Genomic DNA, 22,088 nt, shown 5'->3' on the forward strand with positions numbered 1-22,088 from the left:
TACTGCATGTCTTCCACCTAGCAGCAAAATGTCCAGCTGCTGACTGGATTGTGTATTTAAACGCTTAAAAAAAATAAATCACAATCAGAAATCCTGGTCATCTGGGTTACTACAGACATGGTAGCTATAACCAAGTAAAAAATCCCAGTCTAATGTTCCTGTGTTAGCAAAGTCTAAAACTGATTTAGCTTTTAGTACTGCCATATAATAACAGTCCCACCTTTAGAGACTTTATTCTCTCAGAGAATTTATTCTCTCTTGAGAAGAGGAGATTAAGGGGGGATATGATCAACATGTATAAATACATCAGTGGTTCATATAGTGAACTCGGTGTAGAGTTATTCATCTTCAGGGCATCACAGAGGACAAGGGGGCACTCTTTAGGTCTGGAGGAAAAGAAATGTAATCTCCAAACACAGAAAGGTTTCTTCACAGTGAGAGCTGTGAAAATGTGGAATAGACTCCCTCAAGAGTTGGTTCTGGCCAGCTTAGTGGATTGCTTTAAAAAAGGCCTGGATTCTTTCCTAGATACACAGAATATAACTGGATACTAACATATATAGGTAACATTGATCCAAGGAATATACAATTGCCTCTCAGGAGATCAGGAAGGATTTTTTTTCCCTGCAAGAGCAAATTGGATCATGCTTTGCTGGGTTTTTTTGCCTTCCTCTGGATCAACTGTGGGTATAGGATTATAACTTTTTTTTTTAATGGTTGAACTGGATGGACTTTTGTCTTTTTTCTGCCAGACTAACTATGTAACCTTATAATCTAACAGTGCCCATCTCTCAGCACTGAAAACAAATGAGAAAGGAAAAACATATTGCCTTTAGAAACTGCATTCTACCCCTAAGCTTCTAACGCAGATGAAAATTTAGAGTGGATAAAATCGGAGTTTATCTGGTAATTTAATTTTCAAGAATTTAATGGCACACTGTAAAGATTAAAAAGCCTACTATTAAAGTGGTTGTAAAGGCTGAAGGTTTTTTTTTTACCTTCATGCATTCTATGCATGAAGGTAAAAAAACCTTCTGTGTGCAGCAGGCAAATGTTGCTTTTAACATTTGATTTTGGTAAGAATAGACTTCAGCTCAAGAAATCCACATACATATTAAAAATATGCTGCTCCTTCAAATTTTCTCATTGCTGCTGTCGAAAATGAGAATGTCAATTTTACCCTAATTAATGTCTAGAAAACCAAGCTGACATTTTTAAATCAAACATTCTCATTAGAAAATTTCCTAATGTATACTCAGCTTTAGCCAATAGTACTCCCTTAAGCTGGGTATACACAATGGGTTGAACAAAAAAAACTGATATATCCCTACATCAACACAACAAAGTGTGACGCAGGGATCTCTCCTGCTGTGCAGGATCTCCCCCCTCCCCCAACCCAGAATAAATTACAGATCAGCAGCAAGCAATTATTTAGACCAGACCAGCTTCTGTTGACCAGAGAACAGCACACAAGTACTAAAAGTTGGTTGGTTCAGCAGCAAATGTGTACTCAGCTTAAGAAAATCCTGATGGACAGGGGTGGGCCATGTTTGCCTGGACAGGCGATTCATGCAGGCAGTCCTATTAATGTCAATTGGGACACAGTGGCTGCACAGACACAGCTGCTGCTCCCAATCTCACATCTGTGTGGGTGCAGGTCCCAGAACTCAGACTGTGTTGTTCGGGACCCGCACAAATGTCAAATTGGGAGCAGCGGCTGTGTATGTGCAGCCACTGCATCCCAGTTCACACAAATGGAACTGCCTGTACGGGAATGCACAGAATACATGTGCATCCCTGTGTGGGAAAACATAGCTCTTACATGAGCGTATCACCCATTCAGGATTCACGTTTTCCTTTTTGAGTTTACCATATAAATATTCTTTTTACATCAGTTTATTTTTCCTTCATCGCCGTTAGTCTTGCAGATGCCAGTGGTGATGGTTTTTTCTTTTTAGACCCCAGAATAATGGCTCCTTAATTGTGGTCTACTTGTACTACATAATGGAAATGTCCCATTTGTGAGCTACAGGAAAATGGTCCCGGCCAATCTGTTCTGCACCTTGCAGGCTATTTAAATGAAGTCTGTCCTTGACGTCGGCAATGGGTGTACCCCTGAGGATGTGCATGCACATGAAACGCGTTGGTTGGAGCCTACGTGCTGACGTCACGCTACTACGTCCGTGACCAGGAGCAACAGCCATCTTGGTATGTCAAAGACATCTGTTTGTTTTACTTTTCCATGTGGAATGTTTTATATCCTATTTAAATAAAGTACTACACTATATACAGATTTTTGGGCTCCTGTGGTGAGCTGTCCCCTAGGAGAAGTCCTTTTGGTCAAAGATTCAAAGTCTTCATTTGAAAGTATACACAGTGCTGCTATACCAGTAACTTTCTGGAGAAGTCCTTTTGGTCAAAGATTTCAAGTCTCCATTTGAAAGTATATACATTGCTGCTATACCAGTAGCTTTCTGGTGAATGCATAGCGGTGGTGGATTGTCTCACTGGATTTCAAAGCACCTGCTTGGAATTGAACACTGCTGTGTCTTGTAATGCCACGGACACATTTCTTCATTTACCCACACGGACTGATTTCACTTTGACTTTTTACTGGATGTATTTTGTTTATTTTATCATTCAGTTATAGTTTGATCATATTTTGCACTTAGTTTTTATTGTGTGATTTATAATATTCAATTTGCACTGTGATATATTTTACCTTTATTTAATACTCAGCAATGCACTTTAAATGCGTATGCTTAAGTACGCATATGCAAACCAGGCCTGTGTTTAGATGAATGGAAATGCAAGTACATTTAAACAGAAGAAAAACTGATCTGGTAAGTATGATCAAAAGGTATGCTTCCCAGTGTTCTCCTGTGTTTAATAGTGCAATCGCAGGAGGCTAATGTGAATGAGAGCTTATGGTCCTTTCCTGTCTGTTAGGAGGTTCCATTTCTGATCCTGAACGATGACAAATGTGGAAGCTTGACAACACATTTTCTTTTTAATAGACAAACGCAATAATGCATGTGAATTTACAGAACTATACATATTAGACGTTTATGACTGACAAGATAAAAAAGAAACATCTTTATATACACACCTTGGCCATAGGTAGAGCTTTTTCAAGAACAGATTTCTCATAACTCGCTCCACCTGACAGAATCCTGTGTGGAAAGCTACTGGATTGTCTGTGAAGGCTTTAATGAACCCCTGCTTGTTCTTCTGCCGGTATAAACGCAGTATAAAAGCTTCCTGGCAAGACTGAATGATCTTATGAGCTTTATACACAAGAATACCTGAATGGGACACAAGATTGACAATCCATATCTGTAGTATCAATTTACTTTGAGTGATCACAATACTTATTTTATGTCAATGTTTTCAGGGTTTTGTAAAGCTGTTTATTAGCTTTTAATACATTTTTCAATGTTTGAATATGATCAGAAACTCAGATTGGTGAATCAGTCAAGTTACATATAACAGTGAAAACATCCACAACCAACTCACTTACTATATGTTATTATACGAATCTCCAATAATTATTTGGTGCAGTAGGGAACCTTCCCTGTAGAGAGTGTACTGAGAGAGATGGTGAACATGACATCAACCCCACAAAGCTTATGCAGAGTTTAGTAGAATTTCTCACAAAATAAAATATATAGGTTTATATACATTGTATTTAGGTAATATTTTGTATTTTGCTGTGCATAACCCCACAATTTGATTTAAAAGCACAGGTATCCTTTAAGGGCTCATGTACACGGGGTGTCTGAACGATGGAAACTGACTGCTGGAAAACAGGTTAAAAAAAGTCAGTTTAGCTGCGTTTGCATACCGCTTTTATGTTCATTTCCGTTTAGAAGCGTTTTTAAAAGATAACCTCAGGAGACCTTCCCAAATGCCCAGAATGCACTGAAAAGTAATAAAAATAACTATTTCAGACATTTTGAGAGGAATAGAGAGAGCAGAAGCAGAGAGAGCAGTATGTGTTGAGATGATCTTTCTTTTCTGGTTGTATTCACTTCAGATTCCATCATGAGCATAATGCGGCACGTTCTTCCATTTTTTCCTTCAAGCAAAACCTGGAACTGACTGCGCTGGTGTACTAGGTCCATTTGAATACATGGAAAATGCTTTGCATGCATTTCTGATGATGAAAAAAGGCAGCATTTGGATATGGAACAGTTAAAAAAACGCTTCTAAACGCAAACGCTTATAAATGCGGTTAGCCACATTTACAAGCGTTTGGGGTTTGAAACGCTGATAAAATCTACTCCTGAATGCAAGTTTGGTGCACTCAAAAAAACGACTGTAAACTCAACTGCCTGTAAACGACTGTAAACGACATAGTGTACATGGACACATAGGAAAACATAAGGGAGAGTTCAGGGGCTGCTGAAAAAAACGCAGAAAAGCTCCTGAACGTGAGTTTATCAGCTGCAGTGTACATGAGCCCTTAATGTTCCACTACGGACTTGGGCGCAAGGGCATTCATTGTTCTGCATCTGTGAAGCACTGGGATCTAAAACACATTTTTGTAACTTTGAAATGGATGATATGGATCAGTGTTCAGGTGAATTTATTGCCAAGTTTACTTTGGTAAATCCAGATGGTGGAATTTAATAAAGCCTTAATGACACTTTTCTGATAGTAGATTATATTATCTGCACCTAATTCAGACAAGCATTTGCACCAGTTTTGGTAACATTACTGACGCAGGAAACAAAATTCAGGTATGATAACAAAAAGCAAAAAGGGTGCACCAGCTTAGTGTATTACCAATGGCACCATTTATTATATTAAATGCGGTAAACAATTATACTCACAAACACTGATGAGCCTTAGGCTCATAGCATAAAACAGAAAGAAATTTCAATCATAGCTTCAGCCTGTAGCCATGGATAGGCACAGATGACACCCAATGATATGTACCGGACTCTGACACATTTCGAGGGTATACCATTTTCCTCAGCAAAAGCTTATAAATGGTGCCAATGGCAATGCACTAGTCTGCTGTGCCCTTCTTGCTATTTGTTTTAAGTGTTTTGGATTCCCCTATAAGAAGAGGACTGCAAGGCCTAGGGAGCATCTGGTGATCTGTGGAGAACCCAATCTGATTGGAGTGCCATCAGTGGGAACTATATATTTTCACTTCTATCCACCACATCTGAACACAGAAGGTAGTTCTTCCTACTGCCACTTTCAGAATCTGTCAATATGGCAGAAAAGATTCTCAAAAAATGACCACCAGTTCACAGGTTAGGAAACTGGCAGTAATTAAGCTGTATTAAACAAAAGAAACAAAAAAAGATTTATTAAATTGCAGCTCACCAATTCATAGATGTGATGGATCTATTAGTTTTCTTTTTTGGGGCTTTTTTCCTTTATATTCACCTGGGGATCTGGTCAGTGTGTTATTTTTCAACCTATTTTACCATTAATATGACAGTTTCCCATACAGTTCTCTAACCCCATCTCCATTCAGCAGTTGGTTGGTAGATTCCCCAGCCAAAAGTTAAACGCTAAAGAAAGGGGCGGGGGATAGTGGTGAAGAAACTATTCAAATATGGCAATGCCCATATTTGACAGGTACAACGGTCGCAAGCACCGACAATTTTGGTGCAGCCATCTACAGAGTTCTAAAGGGTATCCAAGACACCGTAATGAATTCCCCCCCAGAATTTTCCTTTTTACATCTGTGTACGCTAATCCTAAAGCAGTAAGGGAATGAAAGCGGAGGCAATCAAATTCCAGTTGCGTCCCATAGACTTAATATGCAAAGTCACGTCACATAGACTTAAAAAGCAAAGTCATGTCTCATAGACTTTAATACAAAGTCACGTCCCATAAACTGCAATGAAAAAGCGCCTCTAGTGACTTCAATGCAAAAGCGAGTCCCATACACTTCAGTGCAAAATCACGTCCCATTGACTTCAGTGCAACAACGCCCTTTAGTAACTTCAATGCAAAACCGCAAGCCACATTTAAATACATTTTTTTAATTACATTCATTAAATCCTGTTGGTTTCGGTTTTCGGACAAGTGTATCATGAATTTTTGGTTTCAGCACCAGAATTTTCATTTCGGTGCACCACTATTTCTAATGCAAGAATCAAACTACAGACTACAAATACATGACTGTTTTTTTATGCAGAATACTTCAGATATTACACATGAAGGACATGTGGCTCAATTATACAAACTGCATAGAAGAAAGTAGTGAGTCATCATCCATAGCAACAAGTACTTGCTTTCATTTCCTAGAAACTCGATTGTTATAAAAACAGTCTCAGATCAAGCACAGCAACAAACCTGAATATCATATGATGCAAACTACAGAAAACTGACATCTAGCAGTGACAACACAAATAGCTTCAAGATGTACTCTGCCTTCTTGAAAAAAGAAAGCATTTTTTCCTTGCCAGTCGATTTTTAGGACTTGTGGTCCCTTCAAAATGTTATTCTGTTTTCCAGGGAAAACACAAAAACAAAACAGAATCCTGTGCCTCTTCTTTTCATTTAGGCTGTATTTACATGGTTCCATGTCCATGCACCTCACACGGTAACATACATGTAGGTGTGCATGGGCCCCCATTGAATTTCTCTTTGTCATTCCCACTACACTGCAGCACATTGTTGTGAACCAGCCACACAGTAAAGAATGGGATTACCAGTTACATGTATTTCATGCAGCAAAACGGAGTGTAAACAGACACCATGTCATCAGATCCTACCCTACAAACCAAATCAATGTAAGCAAGCTACTAACTACAAGTGTTCTCACCAGAGTGTTTCAAAAAAATAACAAAAAGAGCTGCTGTCTTTAATATGTGTTATCACATCACAAACAAAAAAAGTATTAAAAACTATGGTGAAGCACTCTACTTAATCAACAAAAAACAATGCATTGGGCACACGTTTTTGCATAAAATGTGACTTCAATAAATCAATATGTTTTTTTTTAAATAACTCTGCCCACTATCCTGAAATAAGGAATAATCACCTTATTTTTGGGATATGTGAAGCAATAAGACTGTTGAGACCATCTGTCATAGAAAAAAAGCTCTACTGAGCTGAAGACATCTACAGCAATCCAACCTGTCAAGCAGAAATCCTTCCTGTCATCCAGGCCTGCTGAAGATATCGGATGGTAATCACGTTCTCTAAATGGTAATCATGTTCTCTATAGAAGCATTGAAAGAAAATGAAAAAATGGCATCTAGTGATGCAAACTCGTATCTGCCCTTTAGCTACTGCACAAGAGTTACGTATATTGGAATCATAGCCTAGACCACAGCTATGCTCAACTCTGAGTGCCTAGGCTGTAAGTTAACAGGGAAGAGTTCCAATCCATTCTTGAAGATACCAACCCTACAGACATGACATGGTGATGCTAGAGGATTAATATAATAACAATAGTCACAATTAGAGATGAGCGAAGTATTCAAAAATTCGATTCGACTGATTCGGCGAATTCGTAGAAAAATTTTGATTCGAGTCGAATATATTCGCTGTGAATTTAACTTAAAAAAGGGTGTTTCTAGGCTTCAGAGAGACTTAATATTAGTGCTGAACACTGTACCTTTAATTTAAATGCCCTTGGAGTCTGCTGGGGAAGAGAAATAATACTGTCAGGCAGTATGACATGCAGATGAGTGCCGTCGATCTTAGAATCACCGCACACTTCACTCATTTGGCCAGTCACGGGGCCAAAACCAGAGTGTGGAGCCACAGTGTGGCGGTGGAGGCAGCAGCAATGGGAGGCCATACAGCACCCTATGACAAAAATGGAAACCACCAGCAGTGTGAGGAGACCTGAAAGTGGCACATGGCAGAGTGTGGCGATAGAGACAGCAGCAATGGGAGGCCGTACAGGGACCCATGACACACTCTGGACCTGGCAGCAGCATGAGGAGGCGGTACAGGGGCCCATGGCAGATTACGGGCCTGGCAGCAGCATGAGGAGTCGGTACGGGGGCCCATGGCAGATTACAGGCCTGGCAGCAGCAATGGGAGGCCGTACAGGGACCCATGACACAATCTGGACGTGGCAGCAGCATGGGGAGGCGGTACAGGGGCCCATGACAGATTACGGGCCTGGCAGCAGCATTTGGAGTCGGTACGGGGGCCCATGACACACTCTGGACCTGGCAGCAGCATGAGGAGGCGGTACAGGGGCGCATGACAGATTACGAGCCTGGCAGCAGCAACTTGGACAGGAGGACGTTCAGTTTCTGCACCGTCTGGTGCGTGCTCGCAAACTGTTGTCTCTTGGAAACGGATTCCAAGAAAGACTGCTGACGGAATCCGTGAAGAGGAGTAGCAGGAGAAGGAGCATCTGAACGAGCGGAATATGCCAACAAGCGACAACAGGGGCCCATGGCAGATTAGGGGCCTGGCAGCAGCTATGGGAGGCCCGTAATCTGCCAGCACCCTATGACAAAAAATGGAACCCACCAGCAGTGTGAGGAGACCTGAAAGTGGCACATGGCAGAGTGTGGCGATGGAGACAGCAGCAATGGGAGGCCGTACAGGGACCCATGACACACTCTGGACCTGGCAGCAGCATGAGGAGGCGGTATATAGGGGCCTATGGCAGATTAGGGGCCTGGCAGCAGCTATGGGAGGCCCGTAATCTGCCAGCACCCTATGTCAAAAAATTCTACACACCAGCAGTGTGTGAGACCTGAAAGTGGCACATGGCAGAGTGTGGCGATGGAGACAGCAGCAATGGGAGGCCGTACAGGGACCCATGAGAGACTCTGGACTTGGCAGCAGCATGAGGAGGCGGTATAGGGGCCCATGGCAGATTAGGGGCCTGGCAGCAGCTATGGGAGGCCCATAATCTGCCAGCACCCTATGACAAAAAATGGAACACACCAGCAGTGTGAGGAGACCTGAAAGTGGCACATGTTTGGGGCATGATTCATGGCGGATTTAGTCAGTTGTGTCAGGAACTGGTGGTTTGAAATCCAGACTAATCCACGCCTGATTCATTTTCACAAACGTCAGTCTCTCCACACTTTGGGTGGACAGTCGTGTCCTCCGCGGAGTTGCAATACCTCCTGCCGCACTAAACACGCTCTCCGATGCCACGCTACTGGCCGGGCATGACAGCCTTTCAAGGGCAAATTCAGCTAGTTGGGGCCAAAGGTCAAGTTTCGTTGCTCAGTAGTCAAGGGGATTGTCTACCTCGGTTGGCAGGGTGCTGTCCAAGTAGGCCTAAGCCTGTTGTTTGAGGTCCTGCTCCAGGTCCACCTGATGCTGCTGCTGCTGCTGCGGCTGGTTAGTAGTTTCCTCACTGCGCTGGTGAAGGAAGCTACTCATCATCGACTGCAGACTGAGGCAGCCGCTGCTGGTGGAGCTGCCACTGCTCCTACCACCCCACCCCTCCCCTGCTGCCATGGCAGCGGAACGCGAGCGCGCAGGGCCCACAGTGTCTGAGGATGGACGTTGGCGCAGACAGGCAGAGACCAGCTGACTACATAGGTGGTTTTTATAGTACGTTATTTTGGCCTCCCTCTCAGCAGGTGTGAAAAAGGCCACCATTTTTGAACGGTAGCGAGGGTCCAACAAGGTGGACAGCCAAAAGTCATCCCTCTGTCTGATGGTTATTATTCGGCTGTCGCTACGCAAGCAAGCGAGCATGCTATGGGCCATTTGTGCCAAGGAATGCGAGGGACTCCCTGCCTCCATCTCCACAGCATACTGCCACGGTGCGTCTGGGTCCTCTGTCTCCTCTTCCTCCTCCTCTACCAGATGCTCCTGCTCCTCCACTCCTGTCCGCTGAGTGGAAAAACCACCCATTTAACTCAATAATTCCTGAGCACCAATGTCCTAATCTACCTCCTCCTCTTCTTCCTGTCCTGCCCCCACAGAGGTCATGTGGCGTTGAGATCTGTGCGCCACGTCTACCGCACCCTGACCAGCCATTGTTAACAGCATTTGTTCCAGGACGTGCAACAGAGGAATGACGTCGTTCATCCCATAGTCCTGCCGACTCACGAATAGCGTGGCCTCCTCAAAGGACCTGAGCAAGCGCAGGTGTCACGCATGAGCTGCCAATGGCTGACATCTAAGTTACACAGGGAGTACCTTTATCCGCTTTTAACATCAGGAAATCGGTGATGGCCTTTCGCTGTTCGTAAAGGCGGTCTAACATATGTAGGGTTGAATTCCACCTTGTTGCAACGTCACAGCATGAGGAGTCGGTACGGGGGCCCATGGCAGATTACGTGCCTGGCAGCAGCAATGGGAGGCCCGTAATCTGCCAGCACCCTATGTCAAAAAATTCAACACACCAGCAGTGTGAGGAGACCTGAAAGTGGCACATGGCAGAGTGTGGCTATGGAGACAGCAGCAATAGGAGGCCGTACAGGGACCCATGACACACTCTGGACTTGGCAGCAGCATGAGGAGGCGGTATAGGGGCCCATGGCAGATTAGGGGCCTGGCAGCAGCAATGGGAGGCCCGTAATCTGCCAGCACCCTATGTCAAAAAATTCTACACACCAGCAGTGTGAGGAGACCTGAAAGTGGCACATGGCAGAGTGTGGCGATGGAGACAGCAGCAATGGGAGGCCGTACAGGGACCCATGACAGACTCTGGACCTGGCAGCAGCATGAGGAGGCGGTATATAGGGGCCTATGGCAGATTAGGGGCCTGGCAGCAGCTATGGGAGGCCCATAATCTGCCAGCACCCTATGTCAAAAAATTCTACACACCAGCAGTGTGTGAGGAGACCTGAAAGTGGCACATGGCAGAGTGTGGCGATGGAGACAGCAGCAATGGGAGGCCGTACAGGGACCCATGAGAGACTCTGGACCTGGCAGCAGCATGAGGAAGCGGTATATAGGGGCCTATGGCAGATTAGGGGCCTGGCAGCAGCTATGGGAGGCCCATAATCTGCCAGCACCCTATGTCAAAAAATTCAACACACCAGCAGTGTGAGGAGACCTGAAAGTGGCACATGGCATGAGACACTGTGGACCTGGCAGCAGCATGAGGAGGCGGTATATAGGGGCCCATGGCAGATTAGGGGCCTGGCAGCAGCTATGGGAGGCCCATAATCTGCCAGCACCCTATGTCAAAAAATTCTACACACCAGCAGTGTGTGAGGAGACCTGAAAGTGGCACATGGCAGAGTGTGGCGATGGAGACAGCAGCAATGGGAGGCCGTACAGGGACCCATGAGAGACTCTGGACCTGGCAGCAGCATGAGGAAGCGGTATATAGGGGCCTATGGCAGATTAGGGGCCTGGCAGCAGCTATAGGAGGCCCATAATCTGCCAGCACCCTATGTCAAAAAATTCTACACACCAGCAGTGTGTGAGGAGACCTGAAAGTGGCACATGGCAGAGTGTGGCGATGGAGACAGCAGCAATGGGAGGCCGTACAGGGACCCATGAGAGACTCTGGACCTGGCAGCAGCATGAGGAAGCGGTATATAGGGGCCTATGGCAGATTAGGGGCCTGGCAGCAGCTATGGGAGGCCCATAATCTGCCAGCACCCTATGTCAAAAAATTCAACACACCAGCAGTGTGAGGAGACCTGAAAGTGGCACATGGCATGAGACACTGTGGACCTGGCAGCAGCATGAGGAGGCGGTATATAGGGGCCCATGGCAGATTAGGGGCCTGGCAGCAGCTATGGGAGGCCCATAATCTGCCAGCACCCTATGTCAAAAAATTCTACACACCAGCAGTGTGTGAGGAGACCTGAAAGTGGCACATGGCAGAGTGTGGCGATGGAGACAGCAGCAATGGGAGGCCGTACAGGGACCCATGAGAGACTCTGGACCTGGCAGCAGCATGAGGAAGCGGTATATAGGGGCCTATGGCAGATTAGGGGCCTGGCAGCAGCAATGGGAGGCCCGTAATCTGCCAACACCCTATGTCAAAAAATTCTACACACCAGCAGTGTGTGAGGAGACCTGAAAGTGGCACATGGCAGAGTGTGGCTATGGAGACAGCAGCAATAGGAGGCCGTACAGGGACCCATGACACACTCTGGACTTGGCAGCAGCATGAGGAGGCGGTATATAGGGGCCCATGGCAGATTAGGGGCCTGGCAGCAGCAATGGGAGGCCCGTAATCTGCCAGCACCCTATGTCAAAAAATTCTACACACCAGCAGTGTGAGGAGACCTGAAAGTGGCACATGGCAGAGTGTGGCGATGGAGACAGCAGCAATGGGAGGCCGTACAGGGACCCATGACAGACTCTGGACCTGGCAGCAGCATGAGGAGGCGGTATATAGGGGCCTATGGCAGATTAGGGGCCTGGCAGCAGCTATGGGAGGCCCATAATCTGCCAGCACCCTATGTCAAAAAATTCTACACACCAGCAGTGTGTGAGGAGACCTGAAAGTGGCACATGGCAGAGTGTGGCGATGGAGACAGCAGCAATGGGAGGCCGTACAGGGACCCATGAGAGACTCTGGACCTGGCAGCAGCATGAGGAAGCGGTATATAGGGGCCTATGGCAGATTAGGGGCCTGGCAGCAGCTATGGGAGGCCCGTAATCTGCCAGCACCCTATGTCAAAAAATTCAACACACCAGCAGTGTGTGAGGAGACCTGAAAGTGGCACATGGCAGAGTGTGGCGATGGAGACAGCAGCAATGGGAGGCCGTACAGGGACCCATGACAGACTCTGGACCTGGCAGCAGCATGAGGAAGCGGTATATAGGGGCCTATGGCAGATTAGGGGCCTGGCAGCAGCTATAGGAGGCCCATAATCTGCCAGCACCCTATGTCAAAAAATTCTACACACCAGCAGTGTGTGAGGAGACCTGAAAGTGGCACATGGCAGAGTGTGGCGATGGAGACAGCAGCAATGGGAGGCCGTACAGGGACCCATGAGAGACTCTGGACCTGGCAGCAGCATGAGGAAGCGGTATATAGGGGCCTATGGCAGATTAGGGGCCTGGCAGCAGCTATAGGAGGCCCATAATCTGCCAGCTCCCTATGTCAAAAAATTCTACACACCAGCAGTGTGTGAGGAGACCTGAAAGTGGCACATGGCAGAGTGTGGCGATGGAGACAGCAGCAATGGGAGGCCGTACAGGGACCCATGACAGACTCTGGACCTGGCAGCAGCATGAGGAAGCGGTATATAGGGGCCTATGGCAGATTAGGGGCCTGGCAGCAGCTATGGGAGGCCCATAATCTGCCAGCACCCTATGTCAAAAAATTCAACACACCAGCAGTGTGAGGAGACCTGAAAGTGGCACATGGCATGAGACACTGTGGACCTGGCAGCAGCATGAGGAGGCGGTATATAGGGGCCCATGGCAGATTAGGGGCCTGGCAGCAGCTATGGGAGGCCCATAATCTGCCAGCACCCTATGTCAAAAAATTCTACACACCAGCAGTGTGTGAGGAGACCTGAAAGTGGCACATGGCAGAGTGTGGCGATGGAGACAGCAGCAATGGGAGGCCGTACAGGGACCCATGAGAGACTCTGGACCTGGCAGCAGCATGAGGAAGCGGTATATAGGGGCCTATGGCAGATTAGGGGCCTGGCAGCAGCAATGGGAGGCCCGTAATCTGCCAACACCCTATGTCAAAAAATTCTACACACCAGCAGTGTGTGAGGAGACCTGAAAGTGGCACATGGCAGAGTGTGGCTATGGAGACAGCAGCAATAGGAGGCCGTACAGGGACCCATGACACACTCTGGACTTGGCAGCAGCATGAGGAGGCGGTATAGGGGCCCATGGCAGATTAGGGGCCTGGCAGCAGCAATGGGAGGCCCGTAATCTGCCAGCACCCTATGTCAAAAAATTCTACACACCAGCAGTGTGAGGAGACCTGAAAGTGGCACATGGCAGAGTGTGGCGATGGAGACAGCAGCAATGGGAGGCCGTACAGGGACCCATGACAGACTCTGGACCTGGCAGCAGCATGAGGAGGCGGTATATAGGGGCCTATGGCAGATTAGGGGCCTGGCAGCAGCTATGGGAGGCCCATAATCTGCCAGCACCCTATGTCAAAAAATTCTACACACCAGCAGTGTGTGAGGAGACCTGAAAGTGGCACATGGCAGAGTGTGGCGATGGAGACAGCAGCATTGGGAGGCCGTACAGGGACCCATGAGAGACTCTGGACCTGGCAGCAGCATGAGGAAGCGGTATATAGGGGCCTATGGCAGATTAGGGGCCTGGCAGCAGCTATGGGAGGCCCGTAATCTGCCAGCACCCTATGTCAAAAAATTCAACACACCAGCAGTGTGTGAGGAGACCTGAAAGTGGCACATGGCAGAGTGTGGCGATGGAGACAGCAGCAATGGGAGGCCGTACAGGGACCCATGACAGACTCTGGACCTGGCAGCAGCATGAGGAAGCGGTATATAGGGGCCTATGGCAGATTAGGGGCCTGGCAGCAGCTATAGGAGGCCCATAATCTGCCAGCACCCTATGTCAAAAAATTCTACACACCAGCAGTGTGTGAGGAGACCTGAAAGTGGCACATGGCAGAGTGTGGCGATGGAGACAGCAGCAATGGGAGGCCGTACAGGGACCCATGAGAGACTCTGGACCTGGCAGCAGCATGAGGAAGCGGTATATAGGGGCCTATGGCAGATTAGGGGCCTGGCAGCAGCTATGGGAGGCCCATAATCTGCCAGCACCCTATGTCAAAAAATTCAACACACCAGCAGTGTGAGGAGACCTGAAAGTGGCACATGGCATGAGACACTGTGGACCTGGCAGCAGCATGAGGAGGCGGTATATAGGGGCCCATGGCAGATTAGGGGCCTGGCAGCAGCTATAGGAGGCCCATAATCTGCCAGCACCCTATGTCAAAAAATTCTACACACCAGCAGTGTGTGAGGAGACCTGAAAGTGGCACATGGCAGAGTGTGGCGATGGAGACAGCAGCAATGGGAGGCCGTACAGGGACCCATGAGAGACTCTGGACCTGGCAGCAGCATGAGGAAGCGGTATATAGGGGCCTATGGCAGATTAGGGGCCTGGCAGCAGCAATGGGAGGCCCGTAATCTGCCAGCACCCTATGTCAAAAAATTCTACACACCAGCAGTGTGTGAGGAGACCTGAAAGTGGCACATGGCAGAGTGTGGCTATGGAGACAGCAGCAATGGGAGGCCGTACAGGGACCCATGACAGACTCTGGACCTGGCAGCAGCATGAGGAAGCGGTATATAGGGGCCTATGGCAGATTAGGGGCCTGGCAGCAGCTATAGGAGGCCCATAATCTGCCAGCACCCTATGTCAAAAAATTCAACACACCAGCAGTGTGAGGAGACCTGAAAGTGGCACATGGCAGAGTGTGGCTATGGAGACAGCAGCAATAGGAGGCCGTACAGGGACCCATGACACACTCTGGACTTGGCAGCAGCATGAGGAGGCGGTATAGGGGCCCATGGCAGATTAGGGGTCTGGCAGCAGCAATGGGAGGCCCGTAATCTGCCAGCACCCTATGTCAAAAAATTCTACACACCAGCAGTGTGAGGAGACCTGAAAGTGGCACATGGCAGAGTGTGGCGATGGAGACAGCAGCAATGGGAGGCCGTACAGGGACCCATGAGAGACTCTGGACCTGGCAGCAGCATGAGGAAGCGGTATATAGGGGCCTATGGCAGATTAGGGGCCTGGCAGCAGCTATAGGAGGCCCATAATCTGCCAGCACCCTATGTCAAAAAATTCTACACACCAGCAGTGTGTGAGGAGACCTGAAAGTGGCACATGGCAGAGTGTGGCGATGGAGACAGCAGCAATGGGAGGCCGTACAGGGACCCATGACAGACTCTGGACCTGGCAGCAGCATGAGGAAGCGGTATATAGGGGCCTATGGCAGATTAGGGGCCTGGCAGCAGCTATAGGAGGCCCGTAATCTGCCAGCACCCTATGTCAAAAAATTCAACACACCAGCAGTGTGAGGAGACCTGAAAGTGGCACATGGCATGAGACACTGTGGACCTGGCAGCAGCATGAGGAGGCGGTATATAGGGGCCCATGGCAGATTAGGGGCCTGGCAGCAGCTATGGGAGGCCCATAATCTGCCAGCACCCTATGTCAAAAAATTCTACACACCAGCAGTGTGTGAGGAGACCTGAAAGTGGCACATGGCAGAGTGTGGCGATGGAGACAGCAGCAATGGGAGGCCGTACAGGGACCCATGACAGACTCTGGACCTGGCAGCAGCATGAGGAAGCGGTATATAGGGGCCTATGGCAGATTAGGGGCCTGGCAGCAGCTATGGGAGGCCCATAATCTGCCAGCACCCTATGTCAAAAAATTCAACACACCAGCAGTGTGAGGAGACCTGAAAGTGGCACATGGCATGAGACACTGTGGACCTGGCAGCAGCATGAGGAGGCGGTATATAGGGGCCCATGGCAGATTAGGGGCCTGGCAGCAGCTATGGGAGGCCCATAATCTGCCAGCACCCTATGTCAAAAAATTCTACACACCAGCAGTGTGTGAGGAGACCTGAAAGTGGCACATGGCAGAGTGTGGCGATGGAGACAGCAGCAATGGGAGGCCGTACAGGGACCCATGAGAGACTCTGGACCTGGCAGCAGCATGAGGAAGCGGTATATAGGGGCCTATGGCAGATTAGGGGCCTGGCAGCAGCAATGGGAGGCCCGTAATCTGCCAACACCCTATGTCAAAAAATTCTACACACCAGCAGTGTGTGAGGAGACCTGAAAGTGGCACATGGCAGAGTGTGGCTATGGAGACAGCAGCAATGGGAGGCCGTACAGGGACCCATGACAGACTCTGGACCTGGCAGCAGCATGAGGAAGCGGTATATAGGGGCCTATGGCAGATTAGGGGCCTGGCAGCAGCTATAGGAGGCCCATAATCTGCCAGCACCCTATGTCAAAAAATTCAACACACCAGCAGTGTGAGGAGACCTGAAAGTGGCACATGGCAGAGTGTGGCTATGGAGACAGCAGCAATAGGAGGCCGTACAGGGACCCATGACACACTCTGGACTTGGCAGCAGCATGAGGAGGCGGTATAGGGGCCCATGGCAGATTAGGGGCCTGGCAGCAGCAATGGGAGGCCCGTAATCTGCCAGCACCCTATGTCAAAAAATTCTACACACCAGCAGTGTGAGGAGACCTGAAAGTGGCACATGGCAGAGTGTGGCGATGGAGACAGCAGCAATGGGAGGCCGTACAGGGACCCATGAGAGACTCTGGACCTGGCAGCAGCATGAGGAAGCGGTATATAGGGGCCTATGGCAGATTAGGGGCCTGGCAGCAGCTATAGGAGGCCCATAATCTGCCAGCACCCTATGTCAAAAAATTCTACACACCAGCAGTGTGTGAGGAGACCTGAAAGTGGCACATGGCAGAGTGTGGCGATGGAGACAGCAGCAATGGGAGGCCGTACAGGGACCCATGACAGACTCTGGACCTGGCAGCAGCATGAGGAAGCGGTATATAGGGGCCTATGGCAGATTAGGGGCCTGGCAGCAGCTATAGGAGGCCCGTAATCTGCCAGCACCCTATGTCAAAAAATTCAACACACCAGCAGTGTGAGGAGACCTGAAAGTGGCACATGGCATGAGACACTGTGGACCTGGCAGCAGCATGAGGAGGCGGTATATAGGGGCCCATGGCAGATTAGGGGCCTGGCAGCAGCTATGGGAGGCCCATAATCTGCCAGCACCCTATGTCAAAAAATTCTACACACCAGCAGTGTGTGAGGAGACCTGAAAGTGGCACATGGCAGAGTGTGGCGATGGAGACAGCAGCAATGGGAGGCCGTACAGGGACCCATGACAGACTCTGGACCTGGCAGCAGCATGAGGAAGCGGTATATAGGGGCCTATGGCAGATTAGGGGCCTGGCAGCAGCTATGGGAGGCCCATAATCTGCCAGCACCCTATGTCAAAAAATTCAACACACCAGCAGTGTGAGGAGACCTGAAAGTGGCACATGGCATGAGACACTGTGGACCTGGCAGCAGCATGAGGAGGCGGTATATAGGGGCCCATGGCAGATTAGGGGCCTGGCAGCAGCTATGGGAGGCCCATAATCTGCCAGCACCCTATGTCAAAAAATTCTACACACCAGCAGTGTGTGAGGAGACCTGAAAGTGGCACATGGCAGAGTGTGGCGATGGAGACAGCAGCAATGGGAGGCCGTACAGGGACCCATGAGAGACTCTGGACCTGGCAGCAGCATGAGGAAGCGGTATATAGGGGCCTATGGCAGATTAGGGGCCTGGCAGCAGCAATGGGAGGCCCGTAATCTGCCAACACCCTATGTCAAAAAATTCTACACACCAGCAGTGTGTGAGGAGACCTGAAAGTGGCACATGGCAGAGTGTGGCTATGGAGACAGCAGCAATGGGAGGCCGTACAGGGACTCATGACAGACTCTGGACCTGGCAGCAGCATGAGGAAGCGGTATATAGGGGCCTATGGCAGATTAGGGGCCTGGCAGCAGCTATAGGAGGCCCATAATCTGCCAGCACCCTATGTCAAAAAATTCAACACACCAGCAGTGTGAGGAGACCTGAAAGTGGCACATGGCAGAGTGTGGCTATGGAGACAGCAGCAATAGGAGGCCGTACAGGGACCCATGACACACTCTGGACTTGGCAGCAGCATGAGGAGGCGGTATAGGGGCCCATGGCAGATTAGGGGCCTGGCAGCAGCAATGGGAGGCCCGTAATCTGCCAGCACCCTATGTCAAAAAATTCTACACACCAGCAGTGTGAGGAGACCTGAAAGTGGCACATGGCAGAGTGTGGCGATGGAGACAGCAGCAATGGGAGGCCGTACAGGGACCCATGAGAGACTCTGGACCTGGCAGCAGCATGAGGAAGCGGTATATAGGGGCCTATGGCAGATTAGGGGCCTGGCAGCAGCTATAGGAGGCCCATAATCTGCCAGCACCCTATGTCAAAAAATTCTACACACCAGCAGTGTGTGAGGAGACCTCAAAGTGGCACATGTTTGAGGCATGATTCATGGCGGATTTAGTCAGTTGTGTCAGGAACTGGTGGTTTGAAATCCAGACTAATCCACGCCTGATTCATTTTCACAAACGTGGGTCTCTCCACACTTTGGGTGGACAGTCGTGTCCTCCGCGGAGTTACAATACCTCCTGCCGCACTAAACACGCGCTCCGATGCCACGCTACTGGCTGGGCATGACAGCCTTTCAAGGGCAAATTCAGCTAGTTGGGGCCAAAGGTCAAGTTTCGTTGCCCAGTAGTCAAGGGGATTGTCTACCTCGGTTGGCAGGGTGCTGTCCAAGTAGGCCCAAGCCTGTTGTTTGAGGTCCTGCTCCAGGTCCACCTGATGCTGCTGCTGCGGCTGGTTGGTAGTTTCCTCACTGCGCTGGTGAAGAAAGCTACTCATCATCGACTGCAGACTGAGGCAGCTGCTGCTGGTGGAGCTGCCACTGCTCCTACCACCCCACCCCTCCCCTGCTGCCATGGCAGCGGAACGCGAGCGCACAGGGCCCACAGTGTCTGAGGATGGACGTTGGCGCACAAAGGCAGAGACCAACTGACTACATAGGTGGTTTTTATAGTACGTTATTTTGGCCTCCCTCTCAGCAGGTGTGAAAAAGGCCACCATTTTGGAACGGTAGCGAGGGTCCAACAAGGTGGACAGCCAAAAGTCATCCCTCTGTCTGATGGTTATTATTCGGCTGTCGCTACGCAAGCAACCGAGCATGCTATGGGCCATTTGTGCCAAGGAATGCGAGGGACTCCCTGCCTCCATCTCCACAGCATACTGCCACGGTGCGTCTGGGTCCTCTGTCTCCTCCTCCTCCTCCTCTACCAGATGCTCCTGCTCCTCCACTCCTGTCCGCTGAGTGGAAAAACCACCCATTTAACTCAATAATTCCTGAGCACAAATGTCCTCCTCTACCTCCTCCTCTTCTTCCTGTCCTGCCCCCACAGGGGTCATGTGGCGTTGAGATCTGTGCGCCACGTCTACCGCACCCTGACCAGCCATTGTTAACAGCATTTGTTCAAGGACGTGCAACAGAGGAATGACGTCGTTCATCCCATAGTCCTGCCGACTCACGAATAGCGTGGCCTCCTCAAAGGGCCTGAGCAAGCGGCAGGTGTCACGCATGAGCTGCCAATGGCTGACATCTAAGTTACACAGGGGAGTACCTTTATCCGCTTGTAACATCAGGAAATCGGTGATGGCCTTTCGCTGTTCGTAAAGGCGGTCTAACATGTGTAGGGTTGAATTCCACCTTGTTGCAACGTCGCAGATCAGGCGATGCTGTGGAATTCCGTTCTGCCGCTGCAGCTCAAGGAGGGTGTGCTTTGCGGTGTAGGAATGGCTGAAATGCATGCAAAGTTTACGTGACATTTTAAGGATGTCTTGCAGTGGGATGGTGGATTTTAAGAACCGCTTGACAACCAGATTGAACACGTGAGCCATGCATGGCGCATGGCACAACCTTCCTTGACGCAGAGCAGACACCATGTTCTTTCCGTTGTCGGTCAACATGGTTCCGATTTTCAGTTTGCGCGGAGACAGCCATCTGTCGATTTCTCTGTTCATTACACTCAGAAGTTCCTCCCCTGTGTGACTACGTTCGCCAAGGCATACCAGGTGCAGAACAGCGTGACACCGTTGCGCCCTGCACATGTGATATGCCGGTCGGGTAATGGGACTTGGCACGGGGGTGGCGGCTGAGGACACGGCGGAAGAAGAGGTGGTAGAGGCGGACATCTTTGCCGGACCAAGGACGTGCAAACGTGGAGGCAAAAGCGGCGTGACCTGTCCAAGTTGCTGGTGCGGCTGTGACGGCACCACGTTCACCCAGTGGGCCGTAAATGACATGTACTGTCCCTGACCATAGTTACAGCTCCACACGTCGGCGCTGCCGTGCACTTTGGCAGAGACCGACATGCTCAAAGACTGGCCCACCATGTCTTCTACATGTGAATGCAGGGCTGGCACTGCCTTTTTGGCGAAGAAATGACGGCTTGGCACTCTCCACCGCGGCGCGGCACAAGCCATCATTTCTCGGAAAGGTGCTGAGTCCACCACTTGGAAAGGGAGGGACTGCAGCACCAGCAACTTGGACAGGAGGACGTTCAGCTTTTGCACCGTCGGGTGCGTGCTCGCAAACTGTTGTCTCTTGGAAACGGATTCCAAGAAAGACTGCTGACGGAATCCGTGAAGAGGAGTAGCAGGAGAAGGAGCATCTGAACGAGCGGAAGATGCCAACGAGCGACAACTCCCCTCAGCAGAGGTGTTGGAGCCTTGACTGGCTGATGGAGGGCGATTGACGTCGGGTGACGGAGCAAGTAACGGAGCGGGTGATGGAGCGGGGGCTGGGGCGGGCAGAACCGCCGTATCTTTATCACGGTTTTCCCAGGCCACCAAATGGCGACGCTGCATATGCTGCCACAACGCTGTAGTCCCAACATGGGCCCCCTGGCCACGCTTGACTTTCTGGCCACATAGTCGACATACGGCTACGTTTACTTCCTCGGGCGGCTTGACGAAAAATTGCCACACCGCCGAGTAGGAAACTTTGCCCCCGATACTCCTCACTGGCTGACTGCTGCTTCCTCCGTGCACACCGGCACCACTACTGGCCGTGGTGGTAGGCTGCAGTGGAGCTGGTGCTCTACTCCGTGGACGTTTGGCTCCACTGACACTGCTGCGACCCTGCTGCTGTCTCCTGGGCAACCCACCGACTGTTTTGCTCGCTGCCAAGCTGCCACCCTCTTCTCCTGATGATGCGGAAGAAATTGCCTGATGACGACGAGGCTGCCAAGTGCGATCAACCTCCTCATCATCAAGTAGGGTCTCCGCCTCACTACTAGCCCCCTCGGCTGCGTCTGGGTCAGGAGACAGACCTGTCTCTAGACCGGCTACCGAGCCACTCTCCTCGCCACTACTTCTTCGCCTGGCTGCTGAAAAGGCGGATGTCTCCCCCCGTTCCTGACCGCCCTCTGTTAGCTCTTCCTCACTGTACAGTGGGGCTGAGCCCACAGCATGCGATACTTCGCTTGGTGAGGGAACACCAAAGGACAGGGGCAGGTAGAGGACTTGGTCCCGGGCCATGCCAACTAACGGTTGTGTCTGACGTACCCACCGACCGTTGGCTGTAG

General features: G+C 49.8%; 1 protein-coding gene across 1 annotated transcript in view; it reads right to left on the reverse strand.

Annotated features, from left to right (window-relative positions):
- ERCC4 (ERCC excision repair 4, endonuclease catalytic subunit) overlaps window positions 1-22,088 on the reverse strand; it is an 86,892-nt gene that overhangs the window by 44,660 nt on the left and 20,144 nt on the right. Inside the window, exon 4 of the mRNA XM_089679050.1 lies at window positions 3,110-3,305. Within this exon, the coding sequence (XP_089535176.1) occupies window positions 3,110-3,305 (196 nt within the window). The remainder of the gene's footprint in view (window positions 1-3,109; window positions 3,306-22,088) is intronic.

This window comes from Staurois parvus, unplaced genomic scaffold, assembly GCF_062004578.1.
Source record: "Staurois parvus isolate SC_StPar_1 unplaced genomic scaffold, SC_StPar_1.0 ptg000217l, whole genome shotgun sequence".
Classification (NCBI taxonomy): Eukaryota; Metazoa; Chordata; class Amphibia; order Anura; family Ranidae; genus Staurois; species Staurois parvus.